The 21,368-nt window shown below is 49.6% G+C and overlaps 1 protein-coding gene across 4 annotated transcripts in view; it reads left to right on the top strand.

The window, feature by feature from the left end:
- UBE3C (ubiquitin protein ligase E3C) overlaps positions 1-21,368 on the top strand; it is a 117,175-nt gene that overhangs the window by 93,646 nt on the left and 2,161 nt on the right. For all 4 annotated transcript variants that reach the window (XM_080666016.1, XM_080666017.1, XM_080666015.1 and 1 more), the window contains 4 exons: positions 6,569-6,781; positions 10,194-10,382; positions 10,476-10,542; positions 16,192-16,322. In XM_080666016.1, coding sequence (XP_080522142.1) covers positions 6,569-6,781; positions 10,194-10,382; positions 10,476-10,542; positions 16,192-16,322 — 600 coding nt within the window. The remainder of the gene's footprint in view (positions 1-6,568; positions 6,782-10,193; positions 10,383-10,475; positions 10,543-16,191; positions 16,323-21,368) is intronic.

The following is a 21,368-nucleotide window of genomic DNA, read 5'->3' as shown; positions in this document are numbered from 1 at the left end:
AGGGCACAGGCCAGACCGAGGGACCCCACAGTTGCACAATCAGGGCTGGGGAGAGACACGGGAGGTTGGCCAGCTGGGGAGGGACCGCAGGAGGGCTCCAGGGCATGTCTGGCCCATCTGGCTCAGTCCCGATCTGCTGGACCCCAGCAGCAAGCTAATGTACCGGTCAGAGCCGTGGTCAGCAAACTGCGGCTCGCGAGCCACATGCAGCTCTTTGGCCCCTTGAGTGTGGCTCTTCCACAAAATACCACAGCCTGGGCGAGTCTATTTTGAAGAAGTGGCATTAGAAGAAGTTTAAGTTGAAAAAATTTGGCTCTCAAAAGAAATTTCAATTGTTGTACTGTTGATATTTGGCTCTGTTCACTAATGAATTTGCTGACCACTGGATCAGAGTGTCTGTCCCCTGGTGGTCAGTGCACGTCATGGCGCTGGTCGACTAGTCGACTGCCCCCTGGTGGTCAGTGCATGTCATAGCGAGTGGTTGAGCGACCTTAGCATATCATTAACATACTATGCTTTGGTTGGTTGAACAGCTGACTGGACGACTGGACACTTAACATATTAGGCTTTTATTATATAGGATGATTACTTTATTTGAACCTTACCCCTTCTGAGAATTGTGCCTGTGTTTATAGCATCCTAATAATTATGATTTATGTCCTTTCCCATTAAAAACAAGCAATTGCAGATCTGGAGGTTATTTTTCTTGTCAATCAAGGGCATAGTTTTCTTTTTTTTTTTTTTTTTATAATCCTCACCTGAAAATATGTTTTGGTTTGTTTGTTTTTTTAATCGATTTGAGAGAGAGAGCAAAACATCAATCAGTTGGCTCTTGCATGTGCCCTCACCAACCCTTCAGTGCACAAGATGATTATCCAACCAACTGAGCCACACCGGCCAGGCCTGAAAAGTGTTCCTTTTTAATTATTGAAGTAGTTCTTGGCTGTGGGATACCTAACTGGACCTCGTGAGTTTAGACTCTAGCACCTTCCAGAGCAGGGACGTACCAGCTGTTCTAAAATCCCCACAGTCCCCGCGTGTGGACATGCCACACTGGCAACCCCTGTGGTCCTGAAGATGGAGGGTCTTGACGTTGTAGAAAGATTTGGTGGGAGGTGGGCGGAGCAGGAGGCCAGGTTCTCCTCTGTGAGGGGCTGCTCTGGCTGGTGGACAGTGTTTCCATCCTGTGTGTTGAGTTCTGGACGTCCCACCAGGAAAATGGGCTCTGACAAGTGAACTGTCCTCTCCCACCAGCATCTCGCAGAGCTTTCTGAAGTGAAAGAGCTGTTTGTAGAAACAGCGCTGTCAGACCAAAGGTTCGGGTTGTCCATTGCAGTGAACCAGGGCTAGCCCTTGTCCTAGAGCCTCCCTGCAGGGGGAGCAGGCGGTGCCATGCAGCCCCGCCGCCCACCCGTGCTCCTGGTCGCAGAGGAGTACACTCGGTGCCTCTCGGGAGAAGAAAGCTTCCTGGGAGACAGCGCCAGCTTCCCGGGTGCCTCAGGGCCTCCAGTGGTGCCTGTCCCACAAGTAAACACCAGGACCCTGGACCCTGCCCATCAGACCAGTGGAAACTCTGTCAATGTTTAAAGAAACACTAGAGTGCCTGAGTGTGGTGGGGCCTTGTTTGTCAGGGCAGAGGGCGTGGCCTGGGGTCCTCCCCCCCCCTCCCCCCCATCCCCCCGTGGTCCTGGGTGCTTGCACACATGGACTGTGGAAACAACGCTGCCATAATACAGGTCTTTACACAGAGTACCGTAACGCAGGCTGTGCAGACAGGGTTAAAGGGTGAACCCTGGGGGTGTCTCTGGAGCTGGATTTTGGAGGCCACAGATTTGCAGTGAATCCAGTCAGAGGTAGTTTTCATAACCTGAAATGTCCCCCAGGAGAATTCATGTTCTTTTGCAAACAAATTCATGGATGCAGCCTTCCAGGGTGTGAAGTGGTCCCGGGTGGCCTTAGTCAGTGCTTGTTAAATGGTTGGGCGCCGGGTGCTGTCCGCAGACTCATCCTTAGAGTGGGCGGCTCCTGCCTCCAGGAGCTGTGGTCCGGTCGGGTGCTCTAGCAAGCACCCTGTCCCCACGCCTCCTTACTTTACATTTCTTTCTCTTGCACATTCGAAGGGCAGCATGGTCTGAAATAGTTTTCTTCTTGCTCAATGAGGGGGCCTTTAAAAAAGACATCTCTGATATAGTTTTTAGATTAAGTTATAAATATTCACTTTAGAACCACCTGACAATTGATAAAGATGCATTTGAAAAGCATTATTTTTTTATTGATTCTTAATGTAGTAAATTACCAGCGTTGTTTGGCAGCAAACAGAAATGCCAATGGTGAGGCTCGCTTCTGCTCTCCTGATGGTGCCACAGTTTGCATTAATTGTACTCGACTGCACTCACTTATATTAAAAGGCTTCTATGATAATTAATCCTTTTTATTTCAGATCATTTTGGCACAATTTCTAGCTATAAACACTCATAAAAGACAGACAGTTGAAAAATCCCTTCCAGGCTTTTTCCATGTACCTACCGCTACTTCCCGTGACAGGTGGTTATTGATGGCCGCGGGAGCCAGCGTGGTCAGCTGGCTGCCGTGAAGGCCAAGATGAAAAATGCTAAGTGGATTCTTTGCATAAAAAATAGACAGTTTTTGAAGTTGTATAATTAACCTGTGTTTAGAAAATACCTTGATTTATGCTTACATTTGTATTGGTTGCATACATTATGGAAATTTAATTTATAATCCATTTAGCTGATGCAATCATAGTTTTTAGTGCTTGTATATTAAATGCTCTGAAGGTTTAAAGCTGCCTTCTGTAAAAAATTATACCTAAGCATTTACATTATATGAGTCACAGTGGGATTCTGTTTAACATTCAGGTAGCTCGAATGTGTTTAATGAATTTCACTGACATATTGTTACTAATGCAGAAATGGCAAACAATGACCTTGTGTATTGACGGTCTGATGATTTACACCTGCAGCTACTTCCAGTCCCAGGTATATATGAGGCTTTCCTCAGCCCGGGGACAAGCTCGTCCCTGCAGAGTGGTAGCTGTGGCCTGGATGTGGGGCCTAGGAGTGCTGCGGGTTTGTCTGAGCCACGTGCCTGAGCAGACGGGGCTTCCCCCAGAGAACCACTCTGCAGCCTTGGTGGCCATCCTTAGTCTTAAGATCAGAAATACAAGCCGGGACTGGCGTTTCCCTGAGGTCTCAGCTGAGGGGATAGTGTGGAGACCGGAACTGACAGGTGCGTCGGAGCTCCTTGGCCACAGCCTGTCTGGAACCAGAAGCGGTGTTACTCTAGGGCAATGGTCGGCAAACTGCGGCTCTCGAGCCACATGCGGCTCTTTGGTCCTGCTGGTGGGGAGGCGGACATGCAGGTCCTGGTGCATGTGAGCAACTCCAGGGTCAGGGGAAGTGGGTAACTTTATCGACAGCTGCCTACTGTGCCTGTGTGGGAGCTGGCTGAGGACACGGCTCACTCGGACCCAGATTGACGCTGGGGGTTGGAGGAGCTGAGCTGCAGCTGCATTAGTGAGTTCATACATGTCTGATTCACTGAGCTCATGTTTCTTTTCGTGTGTGTGGAAGGAAGAGTGACTTCTGACTTAGTCACGTTTTCATGGCGAAGGGTTACCTCAGGACAAGTGCTGGTTTTAATGTTGGATTCTGTGTGCAGTGCAGTAGCATCGATCTTAAAGCAGCGGCCTGAAGTGTGCATACATCGCCACAACCCCACTCAGCAGACCTCATGCCATCCTTTCTAAGGCGGGGCTCGGGCACCCCTCACCCCCTCTGTCGGTCCTGGGGTCACTCCGTCTCAGGCAAGGGTCACAGCTGCCCCCCAGACAGAGTTCATGATTGCCTGAGTACAGAGCCCCGTTGACCAGGTGGAGTAGGACCCCCGCACCTCCTCTCAGCTGCCAGGTGGGGTATTAGAGGATCATGGTAAATTCGTGTCTCTCCCTCCCCCCCCCCCCCAAATAAAGGCCTTTGTGGAGGAACCTGGGAGCCTGCGGGTCAGCAAGTGGCAGCGAGGCAGCCTGGCACCTGCAAGCACTCGGGAGAAGCTGTTATGTTAGCACATTTTTGACAAGAGATTTGTTGTGGCTCCCCAGTCAGTCCTCTGTCCGAGGGAAATAATAAGAATAGTCTGGAAATGGTGATGTTGCTGGTTTCTCGCACTCTGCAACCGTGGACACAGGAGCAGTCACCATGCCAGGGGACCTGGCGCTGCGCAGGAGAACTTGCAGAACCCTCTTTCCACCTGCTATGCTAGAGGACCACAGGTAATGTCACCCAGAACCACAGGCCATCAGGGAGACTCAAATCATGCCACAGTGAGACCCCCTGTGCCGCCAGGCCAGGCGAAAGCCAGCGAGCACTGTGCTGGCCACTGGGAGGAGGGACCAGGTGCAGCCTTCCCACGTTGCCGTCATGGGGACAAATTCCTTGCATTTTCCAAAACAGCCTTGTGACCCAGTACTTCCCCGTCCACAGACCTTCTCTTAGGTGCAAACTAATGAGACATGAGAGCAGAGGCCCACGGAGGGCGCATTGGCTGCTCACAGAGTTGCGTTCATCCCGGCCACCGCAGAGCAGCCACATGCCGGGCCAGGTGAAGACTGTGCATGAGAAGATGGGCATAAAACAAGTGCTGGGTAGTCCCGTTTATGAAGCTCTGCAACCGGCAAAACTCGCCTGTGGCGAGGACAGGATGGGCTGGACCTGGGGGTGTTGCCTGGAGGGTGAGGGGCTCGTGTGTGGGAGGTGTGGGGATGTTCTATATCTCGATTGGAGAGGTCATTACACAGCTGTCGTCAGTTGTACTTTTTACTATATGTAATATACTTGACTATAAATAGATGCAAAAACAATTTCGCCTGCAATCCTTAGACGTAAAGGTGGACAGTAACTTAAGAGTGAAAACCTCATAGGTCTGGCATCAGGGGAGGTGAGTTTTGGTACCAGTTTTGCCACCTACTAACTCAATCTATCTGGACAGTCCCCGGGTCCTAGGGCCCAGCTCTCCTTCAACTGAGACAGGGCGGGCAAGGACAGCCTGTGCCACTCAACCTGCCACCTGCTCGTGTGGTCGGTGTGCTGAGAGTGCTTCTCCATTCAGTGGCTGAGAAACAAATCTCACGAAGAATAGTAGTCAGTGGGAAGTTACATGACTCCAACCTCGGTGCCCAGGTGCCCTCCCTCATTCTCACACTGTGCCTCTCTGTGGTCCAAAGGCGCGGCGGGGGGGGGGGGGGGGGGGAGAAGGGGTGAGGCAGGGCCGAGACGGTTGAATTGTGCCCCCTCTCCCCCGAAAGATAAGCTCAAGCCTTACCACCCTGTACCTGTGAAGGTGACCTCACTGTGTAGTCAAGCTCAGATGAGATGCCTGGCGCCTTTACAAGAGGGCTGGGTAGGGGGGTCCAAACACAGACCTGGGGAGAGGTGGGGATGGAGGGGCAGCTACTAGCCCAGCTTCGCTGAGAACGCCAGCAACCCCAGAAGCTGGAAGAGGCAGGAGAGGTCCTTGCCCTGAGCCTTCAGGGCCCGGCATGGCCCTGAGACCCTTGGCTTTGGGCTTCTGGCCTCCAGAACTGTGGACAGGCCAATTCTGTTGTTTGTGGTGCTTTGTTATGGCAACATTAGGAGAGCAATACACCTGCAGAGCCTTTTCCGGAAATGCTTGCCAGCCTCTGGCGGCAGGAGGGTTTGGCTCTTCTTTTCTTTTTTTTTAGCGAGAGAGAGGAACATTATGCAAGAGCAAAGCACCAATGGGCTGCCTGCTGCACATACCCGCTATGACCCTTTGGGGCAGGGATGATACCCAACCAACTGAGCCACACCAGCCAGGGCAGGTTTGGCTCTTAAACATCCCCACTGGTGCCCCGCTGGTGGCTCGGTTGGAGCAGTGTCCCATACACTAAAACAGGTGCAGGTTCCATTCCCCGTCAGGACGCATACCTAGGTTTCAGGTTCCATCCCATCATGGAACACACGGGAGGCAACAGATGGATGTTTCGCGCTCCCTCTCCCTTCCTCTCTAAAATCAATAAACATATCCTTGGGTGAGAATTAAAAATTTAAAACTCCCCATTGGTATTAACATTCTATGATTTCAGCCTTAAAATTCTTTGGCCCTGACCGGTTTGGCTCAGTGGATAGAGCGTCGGCCTGTGGACTGAAGGGTCCCGGGTTCGATTCCGGTCAAGGGCATGTACCTTGGTTGTGGGCACATCCCCATTGAGGGGTGTGCAGGAGGCAGCCGATCGATGTTTCTCTCATTGATGTTTCTGACTCTCTATCCCTCTCCCTTCCTCTCTGTAAAAAAATCAATAAAATATATTAAAAAAAATAAATAAAATTCTTTGGTGGTCTGTTCTAGAATTTTTGACGTACTGAATGCAGGCATTGAATGCTTGGACTGTGGGCTGGCCCCTGGTAAATTAACCGCTCACCAAGTAGCGTGTCTTAGGAGCCTGTCACATAGCAGTTTGGACGTGCGTGTTTGTTTTTAGGGCGCGTGAAAGAACCCGTGAGGCTGACCTCTGTCCCTTGTCCCGTTGCAGGCTCTCTACGAAAACATGCTGGTGGAGCTGCCCTTTGCGGGCTTCTTCCTGTCCAAGCTGCTGGGCACCAGCGCCGACGTGGACATCCACCACCTGGCCTCCCTGGACCCGGAGGTTTACCGGAACCTGCTGTTCCTCAAGAGCTATGGGGGCGACGTGGAGGAGCTGGGGCTGAACTTCACCGTAGTGAACAACGACCTCGGGGAGGCCCAGGTACGGCAGGCTGGGCCGGATGCTTCTGCGCTGTCGGGGCACGTGCCAGCATGCCCAGGGTTCACATGCAGGCAGGTCCAGTGGCCGGAGGACTTCCCAAGTCACATGCGTTACTGTCCCTCATTCTGTTAGTTAGATTTCAGGTCACCTCGGCTTCTCTAACTTTCGTTTGGTGTTCAGACAAATGTGTCTCCAGGGAAGAGGCATTTTGGCTATTCTTATGTCGATCCACAGTCTTCTGAATCCAGCAGTTGTGTTTTAACAACAAAAATATGGTTGTCTTGCAACGTTTTTCTCTGAATCTTCGTTGTGACTTGGCTTCCAATCCAGGCTTCAGAGGTCAGCAGCTTTGCCAGTGTGAACGCAGCTGTGTGGTAAATAGGCTTGGTGTTGGGTGGACTCAACGTTGCAAAGGCATCGCCCGCACAGGTCCTCCTTCACCCCCACTCCTGGCCAGACATACGCGTCGCACTGTGCTGGACATACCTCGTACACGTTGGGGTCAGTGCCGTTTCCGTTCTTTTCGTGTCCTGTTACCTCCATGCACTGGGCTCGGCTTTGTGTCCTCATTCCCTTGTGGGACATGTACGGCTCTCTGTGTACCGGCCACTGTGCTGCAGGAGGTGGGCCTGTGGGAGCGCCGGCACCAGCATGGGCAGGTGTCTGGGGTGAGACAGCGTTCAGGGGAGCCCCGCGGAGGCTGGGAGCACACTCCGCATGAGGCGCCCCGGTGGGTGAGCAGAGCTAGAGGGTGTGCAGCAGGTGGGTAGGTGGGTGCCAAGTAGCATCTAAGCTTCAGCCTGTGGTCCATGGAGAAGCACTGTAGGCCATGGGCTTAAAACGCCAGTGTCCCGTCCACAGCTGCTGCGGTGTGCCTGGGCCTGCGTGAGACTCAGGTCAGCGTGGCCTGCAGACCGAAGGGTCATGGGTTCGATTCCCAGTCGAGGGCATGCACCTCAGTTGCAGTTTTGATCCCTGGCCCCAGTCAGAGTCTGTGAGAGGCAACCAATCCACATGTCTCTCTCTCTCTCACTTAAATCCACCTCTTTCCCTTTTCCCGCCCCTCCTCCCTCCTACTCTGTCTGAAAATCGATGGAAAAATTCTCAGGTGAGGATTAACAACAAAAAAAAGAGCAGCCAGTGTCCCTTCTCTAGCTGCTGGGGGTCAGGCTGGGTATGTGGCAGCCCCAGACGCATTTCAGGCCTGGCAGGCAGTGAACACAGGGACACAGCTCCGGCAGAGGTCAGGGCGTGGTCTGGAAGCAGCCTGGCTGTCCTCTGGGTCCAGTGGTCCCCAAGTCAGAGGCTGTGACTTCCACTGCAATCTTTATTTGACGTTACGTTCTGTAGGTCAGGGTCTTGAACTAAGTGTCAGAGGGTGGGCAGGCAGGACCTGGTAACTAACTGCACAGTCCCTGGCCCTGCCACCCACGGCCTGTCTCTGAACCTGACTCTTGGAGCCCCTCGCCCAGCTGGAATCACACAGCATTTGTCCTTTTGTGACAGGTTCTCACTGAGCACATGTCCTCTAGGTTCGCCAGGAAGCAGAAGGTGCCAGAACGTATTCCTCTCTGAGGCTGAGCGGCACTTCGTGCATGCGTGTGCCAGACTGACTCAGCTTCCGATGGGAATCAGCTGTCTCAGGAGTCAGGGCTGTGCCACCGGGAACATGGCTGCGTGAATACTTCCCAGGTCCTGGGTAGCCGCCTGCATGGGGAACTGTTGGGCAGGTGGCAATGCTCAAGGGCCCTATGCTTGCCACATCCTGGTCAGCACCTTGTTTCTTCTCTCTCTCAAATGACAGCCGTGCTGAGGGGTGGAGCCTCTCGCTCCCTCGGGGGAAATGATCGACTCCCGTCTTTGCATTGGCTTCCTCCCTTGGCTCAGAACGCTACGCGGGTTTGTGCGCGCCAGAATGATGCCTTCAACGCTGAACTAAAAGACACACATGGAAATTTACACATCCCAGTGTCTAAACTTCCGGGGGGGTTATAAAGGATCGTCTTTGTGGTACCTGAATTTTCAGTCTGTCTCTTAGCCTACTGGTATTGCAGAAGTGGGTATGGATTAAATCTCAAGTAGGAATAACGGAAATAGTGCTGCCACGGCCTCCCCTTCCCACCACACGGTTGCTCATCTCACAGCAGTTTGGGGAACAGACCCCCCAGCACTGTAAGATACAGTAAGGGTGAGGAAGACAGCCGTTTTTTATTTGGTTGCATCTTGGTTGCTTTTGTTTCATTTTCTTCCGTACCATAGAGCTGCATTTCCAACAATGCGGCATCCAGGTGTTTTTTAAAGGTGAGATTTGTGAAGTCCTAAGGACATTTGGACACAGGGCTGCTGCTCCCCCTGGGGGTGACTCAACAGGGCACCGAAGCCTCAGGGCAGTGGGAGGCCTGCTAATGGGAGCAGCTCCCACTTCTCCTTCTGAAGTAGGTGGTGGTGGGGGCGTTCCATTAAAGCGCTGGGAGTTGGGTGTGTTCACAGCCAAGGTCGGGGTAAGATATTCCAGTTACTCATGGAAATTCCCCAAAGTAAAGAGATTATAGATGATAGTGCACAAGAATAATTACACTGACGCATCTAACTGGGAAGTTTAAGGAAGTCACTCGTAAAGCCCCTGCCTGGGGGAGAACCCGGAGCCGTGGCAGGCTCAGCTGTGGGCTGTCCTGACTTCAAGGCCCGCGATGTGCAAACACTTCCTCACCTTGAGGCTCTGCTAGTCTGTCTTCCCTTTAGGATAGTGGTTCTGCTCTCACATGTTTCCTTCCGTGTAGTCAGTGTGGCTGTTTGTTGGTCTGCCTAAAAAGCGTGGAATTTCAGACTTATTTACACACACCTCCCTGAGGAAGTGCTCAGGCTTTACAATGGGCCCATGTTGTGTAGAAAAACATTGGCTTGAGTCAGGAGTCCTTGGTGGTAGTGACCTTGGGCCAGTCAGAGGCCGTCCTCAAGCTCAGGGGGCGGAGCTACTCTGGGGATGGCTGAGCCCAGAGAGAACCCAGCCTCTGAGCCGCTGCGAAATGCGGTGTCTGTGGAGCTGGGCTGGCCGCACATTCAGGCGACATGCCCCACAACACGGACATCTCGGGACAAGTGTGACGATGTTAAACCTACTTAGTTGTTTAGCCTGAGAGTTACAGTGTCCTGGCTCTGTGTGACTTCTAATTTCTAAATGAAAGGGCCATGTTGCTGTCGCCTCAGTCCTCAGTGCTGTGGAGATAGCAGGGTGGTCAGTGACCTTGATACCGGGCTAAGACGCTGAGCCTGGGCCCGCAGTCACGTGCGGGGGTTCCAGGTGCATGCCTGCTGTTTAGACCCGCTTACTGGCAGCACCAGCCCGTTTCCATGAAACTGTTCTCTCTGGCTCTTGTGTGTGAATTTTGAGCCCTTGCTTTAATGTTCACAGGTAGTAGAACTAAAATTCGGCGGGAAGGATATCCCTGTCACCAGCGCAAACCGGATCGCGTACATCCACCTGGTGGCCGACTACAGGCTGAATAGGCAGATCCGCCAGCACTGCCTGGCCTTCCGGCAGGGCCTGGCCAACGTGGTCAACTTGGAGTGGCTGCGCATGTTCGACCAGCAGGAGATTCAGGTCCGTGCCCACTGGCACCTGGGCATTGGGCCTGGCGTAACATGGCTTTCCGCACACCGGCCTCCTGGTTTATGAATTACTTTTTTGTTTCAGGTACTGATTTCTGGTGCACAAGTTCCCATAAGTCTAGAGGACCTGAAGTCCTTTACCAACTACTCAGGTATGTTACCACCATGCGCTGTTTATTCCTGGAAATGTCCCCGATGACCATGTTCCCACAGTGGTTTTCAGTGTACATTTTTTATAGCTAACACATTTTTAACAATGTGGGTTTAAAACCCAGAGTGTAAAGCGGGGCCCGCTATACACAAGACATTTCTCCTGTTCTTGACCCTTCTGCCCATTCCCCTCCCACCATGAGTTATGACTCTTCTTGGTACCTTTATGTGTTTACATGCAAATTCCATTCCATTTCCCTTGTCCTTACGCACTGTTCTGCATCGTGTGGGGTTTTCCTCCTCACCACCTGTCTTCTTAAGTCTCTACTCACGGGTATTGGGCACTTCTAATCTTTTCCTTTTAAGAGCAGTGCTAGCCCAAAACCCACCAGCAAGAAAAGAAAAACTAAAAATTGGGCCTTGTTGGAATCTTTATTTTTATTAAATTAAACTGAAATGTTACTGCTTTTCAAGAAAATGAAAAACCAAAAAGAAGATACACAAATGGCCAATAAGCACATTGAAAGATGCTCAACAACCTTAGTCATCAAACTAAAACCAGAGGAGGTTGTTCAGAGTGGAAGTTGGTGGCCTTCGGGCATTTGTAAATTTTTTAAAAATTAACCTCGTCATGCCCAGCCAGTGTGGCTCGATTGAGCATCATTCCATGCACCAAGAGCTCTCCAGTTTGATTCCTGGCTGGGTCACATGCCTGGGTTGCAGGCTTCATCTCCAGTAAGGAGTGTGCAGGAGGCAACTGATTGATGTTTCTCTCTCCGTGGTGTTTCTATTTCTCTTTCCCTCTCCCTTCCTCTCTCTGAAGTCAATAAAAACATGTGTGTGTTTTGTTTTTTTTTAATTAACTCCATGGTCCTAGCTGGTTTGGCTCACGGACTGAAGGGTTGCGGTTCCATTCCAGGCAAGGGCACCTTCCTCAGTTGCAGGCTCAATCCTCGTCCGCAGTTGGAGTGAAGGAGGCAGTGATGGAGACAACCAATCGATGTGTCTCTCTCACATCAATGTTTTTATCAGTGTGTCTCTTCCTTTCGCTTCCACTGTCTCTAAAAAAGCAACGGAAAAAATATCCTTGGGTGAAGATTAACAATAACAAAAATTTAACCTCATGGACCTGGCCAGTTTTCACTCAGTGGTTAGAGCAGGGGTGGGCAAACTTTTTGACTCGAGGGCCACAATGGATTCTTAAACTGGACCAGAGGGCCGGAACAAAAGCATGGATGGAGTGTTTGTGTGAACTAATATAAATTCAAAGTAAAGGAGCGAAGGGGAGAGCAAGAGAACCGGATAGAACAGCCGGATCCGGCCCGCGGGCCGTAGTTTGCCCAAGGCTGGGTTAGAGCATTGGCCCAAGGACCATAGGGTCATGAGTTCGATTCTGTGTCAAGGGCACTTACCTCGGTTGCAGGTGTCCCAGCCCTTGTATAGCTGCATGTGGGAAACAACCAATCAATGTGTCTCTCATGTAGATGTTTCTATCTCTCCCTCTCCCTCTCCCTTCCTCTCTGAAATCAATTTAAAAATTTTTTTTAATGATTGCAGTTGTGAGACACTGGGACTGCCTTTATCATGTGCATGAACACTTAAAGTATTTCATATATCAGAAAATACATGTCATATGCCCACTTATATTCAACTTAATAAAGTTGAATAAGATAAGAGTAAATATAATAAGTGGTCCTGAGATTTTAAGTCATTTTTGCTTCTTTAAAATTTTGTTTCCCTTTCTCTATTCTCTGATTATACACTGTGCATAATTTACTTTTTATTTTTATTTTTTTAATATATTTTATTGATTTTTGATAGAGAGGAAGGGAGAAGGGTAGAGAGTCAGAAACATTGATGAGAGAGAAACATCAGCTGCCTCCTGCACACCTCCTACTGGTGATGTGCCCGCAACCAAGGCACACACCCCCCGACTGGAATCGAACCTGGGATCTTTCAGTCCGCAGGCCAACGCTCTATCCACTGAGCCAAACTGGTTAGGGCATAATTTACTTTTTAAAACCAAGAAAACTTTTAATCCATTTCAGTTTTATGAAATGGTAGTGGTCATTTATAAGTAATAAAATTACAGGTGATTTTTCTTCATTGTACTTTTTTTTCTATTTTATTTATTTAATTGTATTGATTGCTTGATTTTAGAGAAAAAGGGAGAGACATTGATTTGTTTTTCCACTTATTTATGCATTTATTGATTGATTCTTATATGTGCCCTGACCGGGGATTGAACTGACAACCTTGGTGTATGGGTATGATGCTTTAACCAACTGAGCTACCCAGCCAGGGCTTTTTTTAAGCATGCCTGGCTGGTATGGCTCAGTGGTTGAGTGTTGACCCAAGAACCAGGAGGTCATAGTTCGATTCCCAGTCAGGGCACATGCCTGGATTGCGGGCTCCGCCCCCTACTGGGTGCATATAGGAGGCAGCCGATCAGTGATTCTCTCTCATCATTGATATTTCTATCTCTCCCTCTCTCTGAAATAAAGAAAAACATTTTTTAAAAAAAAGAATAATATTTAAGCCATAGAAGCATCCTGTGTGGTCCTGAGAGGTATGGTGGAGTGAGGAGGATTTTTTCTCCACAAAGATCACTATTAGTGTGATATCAAAGGCAGAGTAAATATACATATCTTGTAATATAGAAACCCATACCTGAAACCTCTATGTTCATGTTGACCAATGTTACCCCAATCAATTTTGATAAATAAAAACTTTTTTTTTTAAAAAAAAGGAAATTATAGATTAATGTCCCTCATGAACATAGATGCAAAAATCCTCAAAATATTAGCAAACTGAATCCAGCAGCACATAAAAATGATTAAATCAAGGAGTATTTATCCCATGGGTATCAGGTTAATTTAGCATCTGAAAATGTATTGCTATATTGGTAATATAACGGACAAAACCCATATCATCATCGCAATGGCTGCAAAGAAAAAGAAAAAAGTAGTTGCAGCTTTTGAGCATCTTAGCCTCTCCTCCCAGGAAAAAAATTCTCAGGAAACAAAGACTAGAAGGGATCTTCCTAAACCGGATACAGGACATTGTGAAAAATTCACCACTACCATCCTGCAGCAGTGTGGTGGGAGCCGAATGCTCCGCCCGAGGCAAAGATACTTGCTTTTGTTATTTTCACTCAGCATTGTGCTGGAGGTTCTGGCTAGTACAGTGGGTGATCTAGGTAGGCAGGAAGGCAGGTGGGCGGGTGGGAGGGAGGTGGGAGGATTGAGGAGGGAGGGGAGAAACATCCAGCTTGGAAAAGAAAAGTGAAAGGAGTAAACGTACACAGAAGACATGACCAGAGAAAGGCCGTGGGAGCTGAAGCGCAAGGTCAGCAGGTTGCAGCGTAGATCCATGTGCAGGAAGCAATTCTATTCTGATATACAATTGAATGGAATTATAAAACAATGTATTCAAAGGGTCATCAAAAGAGAATAAAATACAAGTTAGCAGAGTAAATGCAGACTTATACATGGTTTATAGGAGACTTAAATGAATGGGGGACAGTCCGTTCTCAGGGATTGGAAGACTCAGAGTTGTCGAGATGCAATTCTTGCAAATTAATTACAAATTAATGCAATCCCTATCAAATCTCAGCAACTCACCTATTGTATGTGGAAATGTAAAGGGCCTGAAGCAGCCTAAACAGTTGTGTCCTGCAGAGTTGAAGCATAGACTCTGGTTCAGAGCCCCCATGGCAGCACTGGCCAAGGACAGGTGCTGACCGTCAGCAGGACCGACCCGGAGCTCAGAGCAGATCTTCCTGATACGCTCGTTTGAGTTTTGCCTGTTTAATGATGCAGGGACAATATCACGTAGAAAAGTGTGAACGTAGACCTCTCCTCACACCATATGTAGAGACACAACTGGATCGCAGACCTCCAGGGAAAGCCTCTAAAATAGGTCTCCCTGACTTTCGGATTAGGCAGAGATGTGCACCAAAGCGCAGTCCAGAAAAATGCTGGTGGGATTAGAGTTTCTCAACACTAATGCCTTTGTGCTTAAAAGCTGCCTCTCAGAAATGGAAAGGCAGGCAGGACTGCGAGAACGCGTTCTAAATATACACTTGCAGGAAATGGCCGCCATGCAGGTGGTTAGTGGGTCCCAGAATCTAGCCACAGAACTGCCGTGTGAGCCCACACTCACTCCTAGCGTGCTCCCCGGGCGGTCGGCGCAGGAACCCAGACAGGTGTGTGCACTGTTCCCAATAGGCCAAGGTGGAAGCAGCCCCGACGTCCCCTCATGGACAGACAAGCATGGTCTGTGCATACAGTGGGAGAGGCCTGTCTTAAAAGGAAATGAAGTTCAAATACGTGTTCTAACATGACGAACCTTGGAAACATTATGCCAAGTGAAATAAGCCACATGCACCAAAGGGCACAATGCCTAGGATCGGCACATTGCGAGACCTTGAGAATGGGTGGGAGGGTCCAGGGCTGGGCAGGGTTGGCTAGAAATAGCAGCGACAGTGCCCAACACCAGCTGTATGAACGCCACTGAACTGTGCACATAGGAGGGCCTCAGTGGTGAGTTTTATGTTATTTTACCACAGCTTTTAAAGTGAAACCAGCCTCGTCACTGCTGTTTCTGTTCTGCTGAGTGCTGCTTGGGCCTTCCTCCAGGGTCACTTGAAAGGTTTTGAGAGTGAACCTTTGAGTGCGGAAGGTTCTCGTCTGTGGGAGGAATTCCGTGTGAAGTATCCCTGAGGGCACGCGTGGGGTTCCTGGAAATGTCCTAAAACTGGGCTGTGTAGATGGCTGCAAACTCTGTAAATTTGCTAAAATCATTTATTTATATAAATAGATACACATGTGTGTCTATTCGTGTACATGTAAATGTGTGCATGTGTCTCCCCTTTGTAATGAATTCCCACTGCTCTGAACTTGAACTCTGCTGTGTGTGTAAAGGAAATAATCGGAGGGCGCATTGTCCCCACTTGGATCCTGAGTCTAGAGGAGCCAGGTCAGCCTCTCCCCCACCAGGATGTGTCTTGGGGTTTGCACAGCCCCGTCTACCCAGCTCACACCTTCGCCGATGGTGGCTGTGCTGGTGAATAGGGTTAAAATAGCATCCTATTCATGTCAGTGCCAATTAATGCACTTAAGGTATTTTATTGATGTTATTTCTGTAGTATATTAACAATGAGGGAACAATATAAGGCAATTATTTCAGTTTTAGGAGGCACTTAAGCAGATTAAGAGCTGTAAGTAGCAGATGTTACACTTTAGAATAGTGGTCTGATTGTCGGCCACAGGTGATAAAGCGAGTGGACACTGAGATCAGGCGGGCGAACAGCTCGCCCTGTCACAGAGAAAAACCCCCAGGCCTGCCCTGCAGCGGGCCACCTTCCTGCAGCTCCTGTCCCTTAGGGCTGCTCCTCCAGGTCCAAGGGCACTCCTAGCGGAGCTCCCGAGCTCAGACCCCGGCAGTCATCCTGTGACGCAGGAGTCCTTCCAAAGGCTCTGTCCCTCTGAACTTGCCGTCACCCCGGGCTGGCCTAAGAGGTGATGGTAGAGGTGGCCGTCCGCCAGGAGCTGCCACCACCATGTGGTGACGTTGTAGCGCCCTGTGGTAGGGCCCTGGGGACCCCACTGCGCACCGCTGCTTTTTCATACAACGTGTCACTTTGTTAGGGGGCTATTCTGCCGACCACCCTGTGATCCGAGCCTTCTGGCGCGTCGTGGAGGGCTTCACAGACGAGGAGAAGCGCAAACTGCTCAAGTTCGTCACCAGCTGCTCCCGGCCCCCTCTCTTGGGGTTTAAGGTACTGCTTTGTGCATTTGCTTTAAAACCCCTTATAACTGAGAAAAGCAGTGGGATACCACGTGGGGCTCTGGCGGCGGGACACTTGGAGTCCAGGGAAGTGGTGTTGATGTGCAGTGATTTGTGGCACCCGGCGCATTACCTTGTGCTGCGTCAGGAGCACTGTCCACTCGGTGTTTCAGCCACGTCCACTGGGTCTCTGTCTCCTGGTGCATCTACTCCATGTCCCCCTGTGTCCCACAGTGCCTGCGGGTAGTCCGGTGAGTGCAGTGGATGTGAGCCTGCGGGCACATCTCGTCCACTGCACTGACTGTCACAGCTACTGCCTCTAGGTCTGTTGTGCGTCCTGGGCTATTTGCAGCCCAGCTGAGGGAGGCAGGGTGAAAGTGGAGGCTCTGGGGAGAAGGTGTGCGAGCAGAAGCACATTGTTCCCAGGTGCCCACTGTGACTGATTTTGTTACCTAGCCTTATTGCACACTTCACATCTATAGAGTATTTGTAAGAATTGGGCAGAGGACACCGGAACCACAGTTACCAGTTAACGTTGGCCACCCTTGTTCTAGCATCTCTGTATGTTTCTGTCCTGAACTGTCTGAGGGTAAGTAGAGGAAGTGTCTTTCCTGCTCGTTCCCGAAAACACAAGCCCCTTCCGTAACCGCAGCTGAATTGTCAGAGGAAGAGGGGCGGGGCGGCCCTCCCCTGCGCTCCTGTTGCAGCCTCGGCCTCCTGAGGGCTGTGAGGAGTCAGACTCTGCGAGGGGGTAGGGAGGGGAGGCATGCAGCACGAGACACACGACCCAGAAACGGGTTCACAGTCAGCCACAGGACAGACACCTGTGGGTCACCACGGTGACAGCCACAGAAGATCTCGTCTGTTCAAAGAACAGGCCTCGGGATCCACTGTGCCAGCAACACCCAGGCCGGGAGCATGAGCCCCCTCACTGATGGGTCTGACGCCGTGGGCACTCGGGGGAGGGGGATTTGGAGGTGGTGCTATGTTGGGACCTGGAGTGCAGGACAGACCAAGTGAAATGTGCACGAGCAGATAAGGGGCTGATGAAAGGGTTTCAGTGGAACCATTTACCATCCAGTGACACAAATGGCGATGACAATTAAATTCTTATGCACGAAGGTTTCCATGCCGTTGGTAATGTTTTTAAAAATATTTTTATTGATTTCAGAGAGGAAGGTGGAGAGAGAGAGAGAGAGAGAGAGAGACAGACAGACATCAATGAGGAGAGAGAATCATTGATGGGCTGCCTCCTGCACGCACCTCACTGGGGACTGAGCCCCGCAACCCAGGCATGTGCCCTGACTGGAAATCAAACTGTGACCTCCTGGTTCATAGGTCAACACTCAACCACTGAGCCACACCAGCTGGGCTGCCATCCAGTAATTTTGTCAGTAAAGTTGTTTTTGTGTGGTTATTTTTTTAAATATGTTTTATTGATTTTTTTACAGAGAGGAAGGGAGAGGGATAGAGAATTAGAAACATCAATGAGAGAGAAACATCAATCAGCTGCCTCCTGCATACCCCCTATTGGGGATGTGCCCACAATCAAGGTACATGCCCTTGACCGGAATCGAACCTGGGACCTTTCAGTCCACAGGCCGACGCTCTATCCACTGAGCCAAACTGGTTAGGGCTGTCAGTAAAGTTTTTTGTTGTTTTTTTTTTCTTTTTAATTTTTATAGTTAAGATTATTACAGATGTCCCTCTTTTTTCCCCCCATAGCTCCCCTTTACCCAGTTCCCACCCCACCCCAGGCCCTCGCCACCCCACTGTCCACATCCATAGGTACTGCATATACATGCATATAAGATCTTTGTCCAATCTCTTCCCGCACACCCCCACACTCCCTTCCCCCCAAGAATTGTCTGCCGCTCCATTTTCATGCCCCTGATTCTATTACATTCACTAGTTTATTCTGTTCGTCAGATTTTTTTATTCACTTGTTGATATGTATTTGTTGTCACTTTGTTGAACATACTTTTTTATCTTTATCTTTTTCTTCTTCTTCTTCTTAAAGAATACCCTTCAGCATTTCATATAATACTGGTTTGGCAGTGATGAACTCCTTTAGCTTTTTCTTGTCTGTGAAGCTCTTTATCTGACCTTTAATTCTAAATGATAGCTTTGCTGGGTAGAGTAATCTTGATTGTAGGTTCTTGTTATTCATCACTTTGACTATTTCTTGCCACTCCCTTCTGGCCTGAAAAGTTTCTGTTGAGAAATGAGCTGACAGTCGTGTATGGGTGCTCCCTAGTAGGTAACTAACTGTTTTTCTCTTGCTGCTTTTAATATTCTCTCTTTGTCTTTTGCCCTTGGCATTTTAATTACGATGTGTCTTGGTATGGTCCTCTTTGGATTCCTCTTGTTTGGGGTCCTCTGCGCTTCCTGGACTTGTAAGTCTGTTCCTTCACCAGTTAGGGAAAATTTTCTGTCCTTATTTTTTCAGATAGGTTTTCAATATCTTGCTCTCTCTCTTCTTCTGACATCCCCATAATTCGGATGTTGGTACGTTTGAAGTTGTCCCAGAGGCTCCTTAACACTATCTTCATATTTTTGGATTCTTTTTTCTTTTTGCTCTTCTGATTGGGTGTTTTATGCTTCCTCATATTTCAAATCTTTGGACTTGGGATCCTTTAGTCTGCTGTTGGATCTCTGTATATTATTCTTTATTTCAGTCAGTGTATGCTTAATTTCTGACTGGTCCTTTTCCAGTTTTTTTGGCATTCTCACTAAGAACCTTGAAGGTCTCACTAAGTTCCTCGGAGGTTTCTAGAAGATTCTTGAGTAACCTTATAACTGTGGTTTTGAACTCTATATCCAGTAGTTTGCTTTCTTTCATTTCTTTCATTTGTGACATGTTTCTTTGTCTCTGCATTTTGGCTGCTTCCCTGTGTTTGTTTCTATGTATTGGGTAGCTGCTAAGTCTCCTTGAGTTGATAGAGTGGCCTTGTGTAGTAGGTGTCCTATAGGGCCCAGTAGCTCAGCCTCCCCAATCACCTGAGGTGGCCTTTCTTGGTGCACCCCTTTGTGGGCTGTGTGCACAGTCTTGTTGTAGTTGAGCCCTGATTGCTGTTGGTATCACTGGGAGGAATTGACCTCCAGGCCAATTGGCTGTGAGGACCAGCTATGTCTACAATTGAAGAGCTGCCGTGCAGGAGACACCCTTATGGGGCAAGACTTGTTTCAGTGGGGCTTTGGTGCTCCCTGAGTCTGCCCCTTGAGTGTCTCTTACAGATCTGAAGAGTTGTAATCTGGATAGTCTCACACTGACCACTGGGTACACTGGCTCTTGGATCTCCAAGGAGGTGCAGAGTCAGCCACTGCCTGGGGCCACCGAGCAGGAGCTACCCAGCAGGAGCTACAGAGAGATCTGCAGATTCCTCTTCTTTGTATCGGGTTTGGAAGTGCCCAGACAAGGCCCAGCTGTGAAGCAAGGCAGGCTGCTGCTGGTGCCTGCCTTGGGGGCCTTCTTTGGATAGCTTTGGGTCTCCCTGACCCAGCTGTAGCTTGTTTGACAGGTTTTAGGCTGAGAAAGGACAGGCCATTCATATGCAAAAGCTGCTGCGCAAAGTTTGGGTGGTGTTGTAAATTGGGTAGGGCAGGGTCTCAGGGAATCTCCAGAGCAGAGCAAACAGCAATGGCTGCCAGTCAGCCCTGCACCGGGGAGGTCCCAGAGCAGGAACCCCGTCTGGAAGAAAGCTGCCCCTGCATTCCTGCCCCAATGCCAGACAGTCCAGTTTCTCCCCGTATGTGTCTGGGTCCCCCAGAGTCTCACCCAGCACTGGAGCTCAGAGCAAGCAGGAGCTTGTATCTCTCTCCCGATTAAAAAAGCGGTGCACCGGTGTGCCAGCCCGTTCCATGCCTTCACACCTCCTACCAGTCTCATGCGCTTTCTTCTTTACCTCGCTAGTTATAGTACTTCCACTCAGCCAGTGTTCCCGCGGTTCTGGATGATAGTTGTTATGTATTTTAGTCGTAATTTTGATGTGGTTGTGGGAGGCAGAAGTACTAGTGTTTACCTGTGCCACCATCTTGGTTCTTCCCAGTAAAGTTTATTATGACAGACCAGGCTTCCAGTATCTTCTGATTTCTAAACAACACCTAACCTACAAATAAGAAAATTAAGCAAAATTCAGGCCCAGAGATTTCTGCCAGTGCCTGGTCTGTCGAAGCCAACAGTGTTGCCAATAAGCGGAGGGCAGGGTGCAGCTCCTGAGAACCAGTGTTGGTGGTCGTGGCCTCTGGGTCCAGCCGTGGGGACCAGCCTTCCCGGCCTTTCCATGTTGATCCCTGTGCAGCCATAATTGAGTACACTGGATTCTGAAAAATGCTTTTTGGGAAGCATGAGATAGGCTTCCTGTTCTAGATCTTTTCAATGAACTAAAATATATTACATGTGGAGTTTAAGAGTTTTCAACATAAGTTAGACTTCACGTTGGGAAAATCACCTTCCTGTTTATTTCTATGCTTTCCTGTGAGTGGGTTCCGGGGCGGCAGGCCAGATTGGAGGAGGCGGGGAGGCCTGCCTGCAGTGAGGCTCTGGCAGGAAGACGCGTACACGCAGTTTGTGCCCTGACACCCTAGAGCCAGGTTGTGGGAGAGCGAAACATCAGCTACAGCTAATTAAAGTTTAATATGTTCAATGACTGTGATTGTTACGGACAAAAAAATCATTAAAGTGCTGTAGAAAACTGTTACGTTGCCATCAGGCCACATAATCAATAGGAGCTCTCCTCACTCTGAATTAATGCTGAGCCCGCAGCACTGCTTATGCATGAGGTGCTGCCCTTGACTCCAGTTTCAGTGAGGAACTTCATTTTTCGTACTTTTAAGACTCGGAGTAGGAAATTCGATGAGCATTAGGAGAGAAACGCTAAGACATGGCATTTAGCTGCAAAATAAATCCACGCTTGCCTTCACCCAGTCACATGACCACGTGTTTACCCAGCGCTCACTGCCCGCCTGCGCAGTCCTTTCTCAGCAGATGCCTGGTTCCCCTGGGGGCACTTGAGAGCATTGCCTCAGCGCACTTAGA

Source organism: Plecotus auritus (genome assembly GCF_963455305.1).
Source record: "Plecotus auritus genome assembly, chromosome: 4".
Lineage (NCBI taxonomy): Eukaryota > Metazoa > Chordata > Mammalia > Chiroptera > Vespertilionidae > Plecotus > Plecotus auritus.
This window is presented reverse-complemented; position numbering and strand designations above follow the sequence as displayed.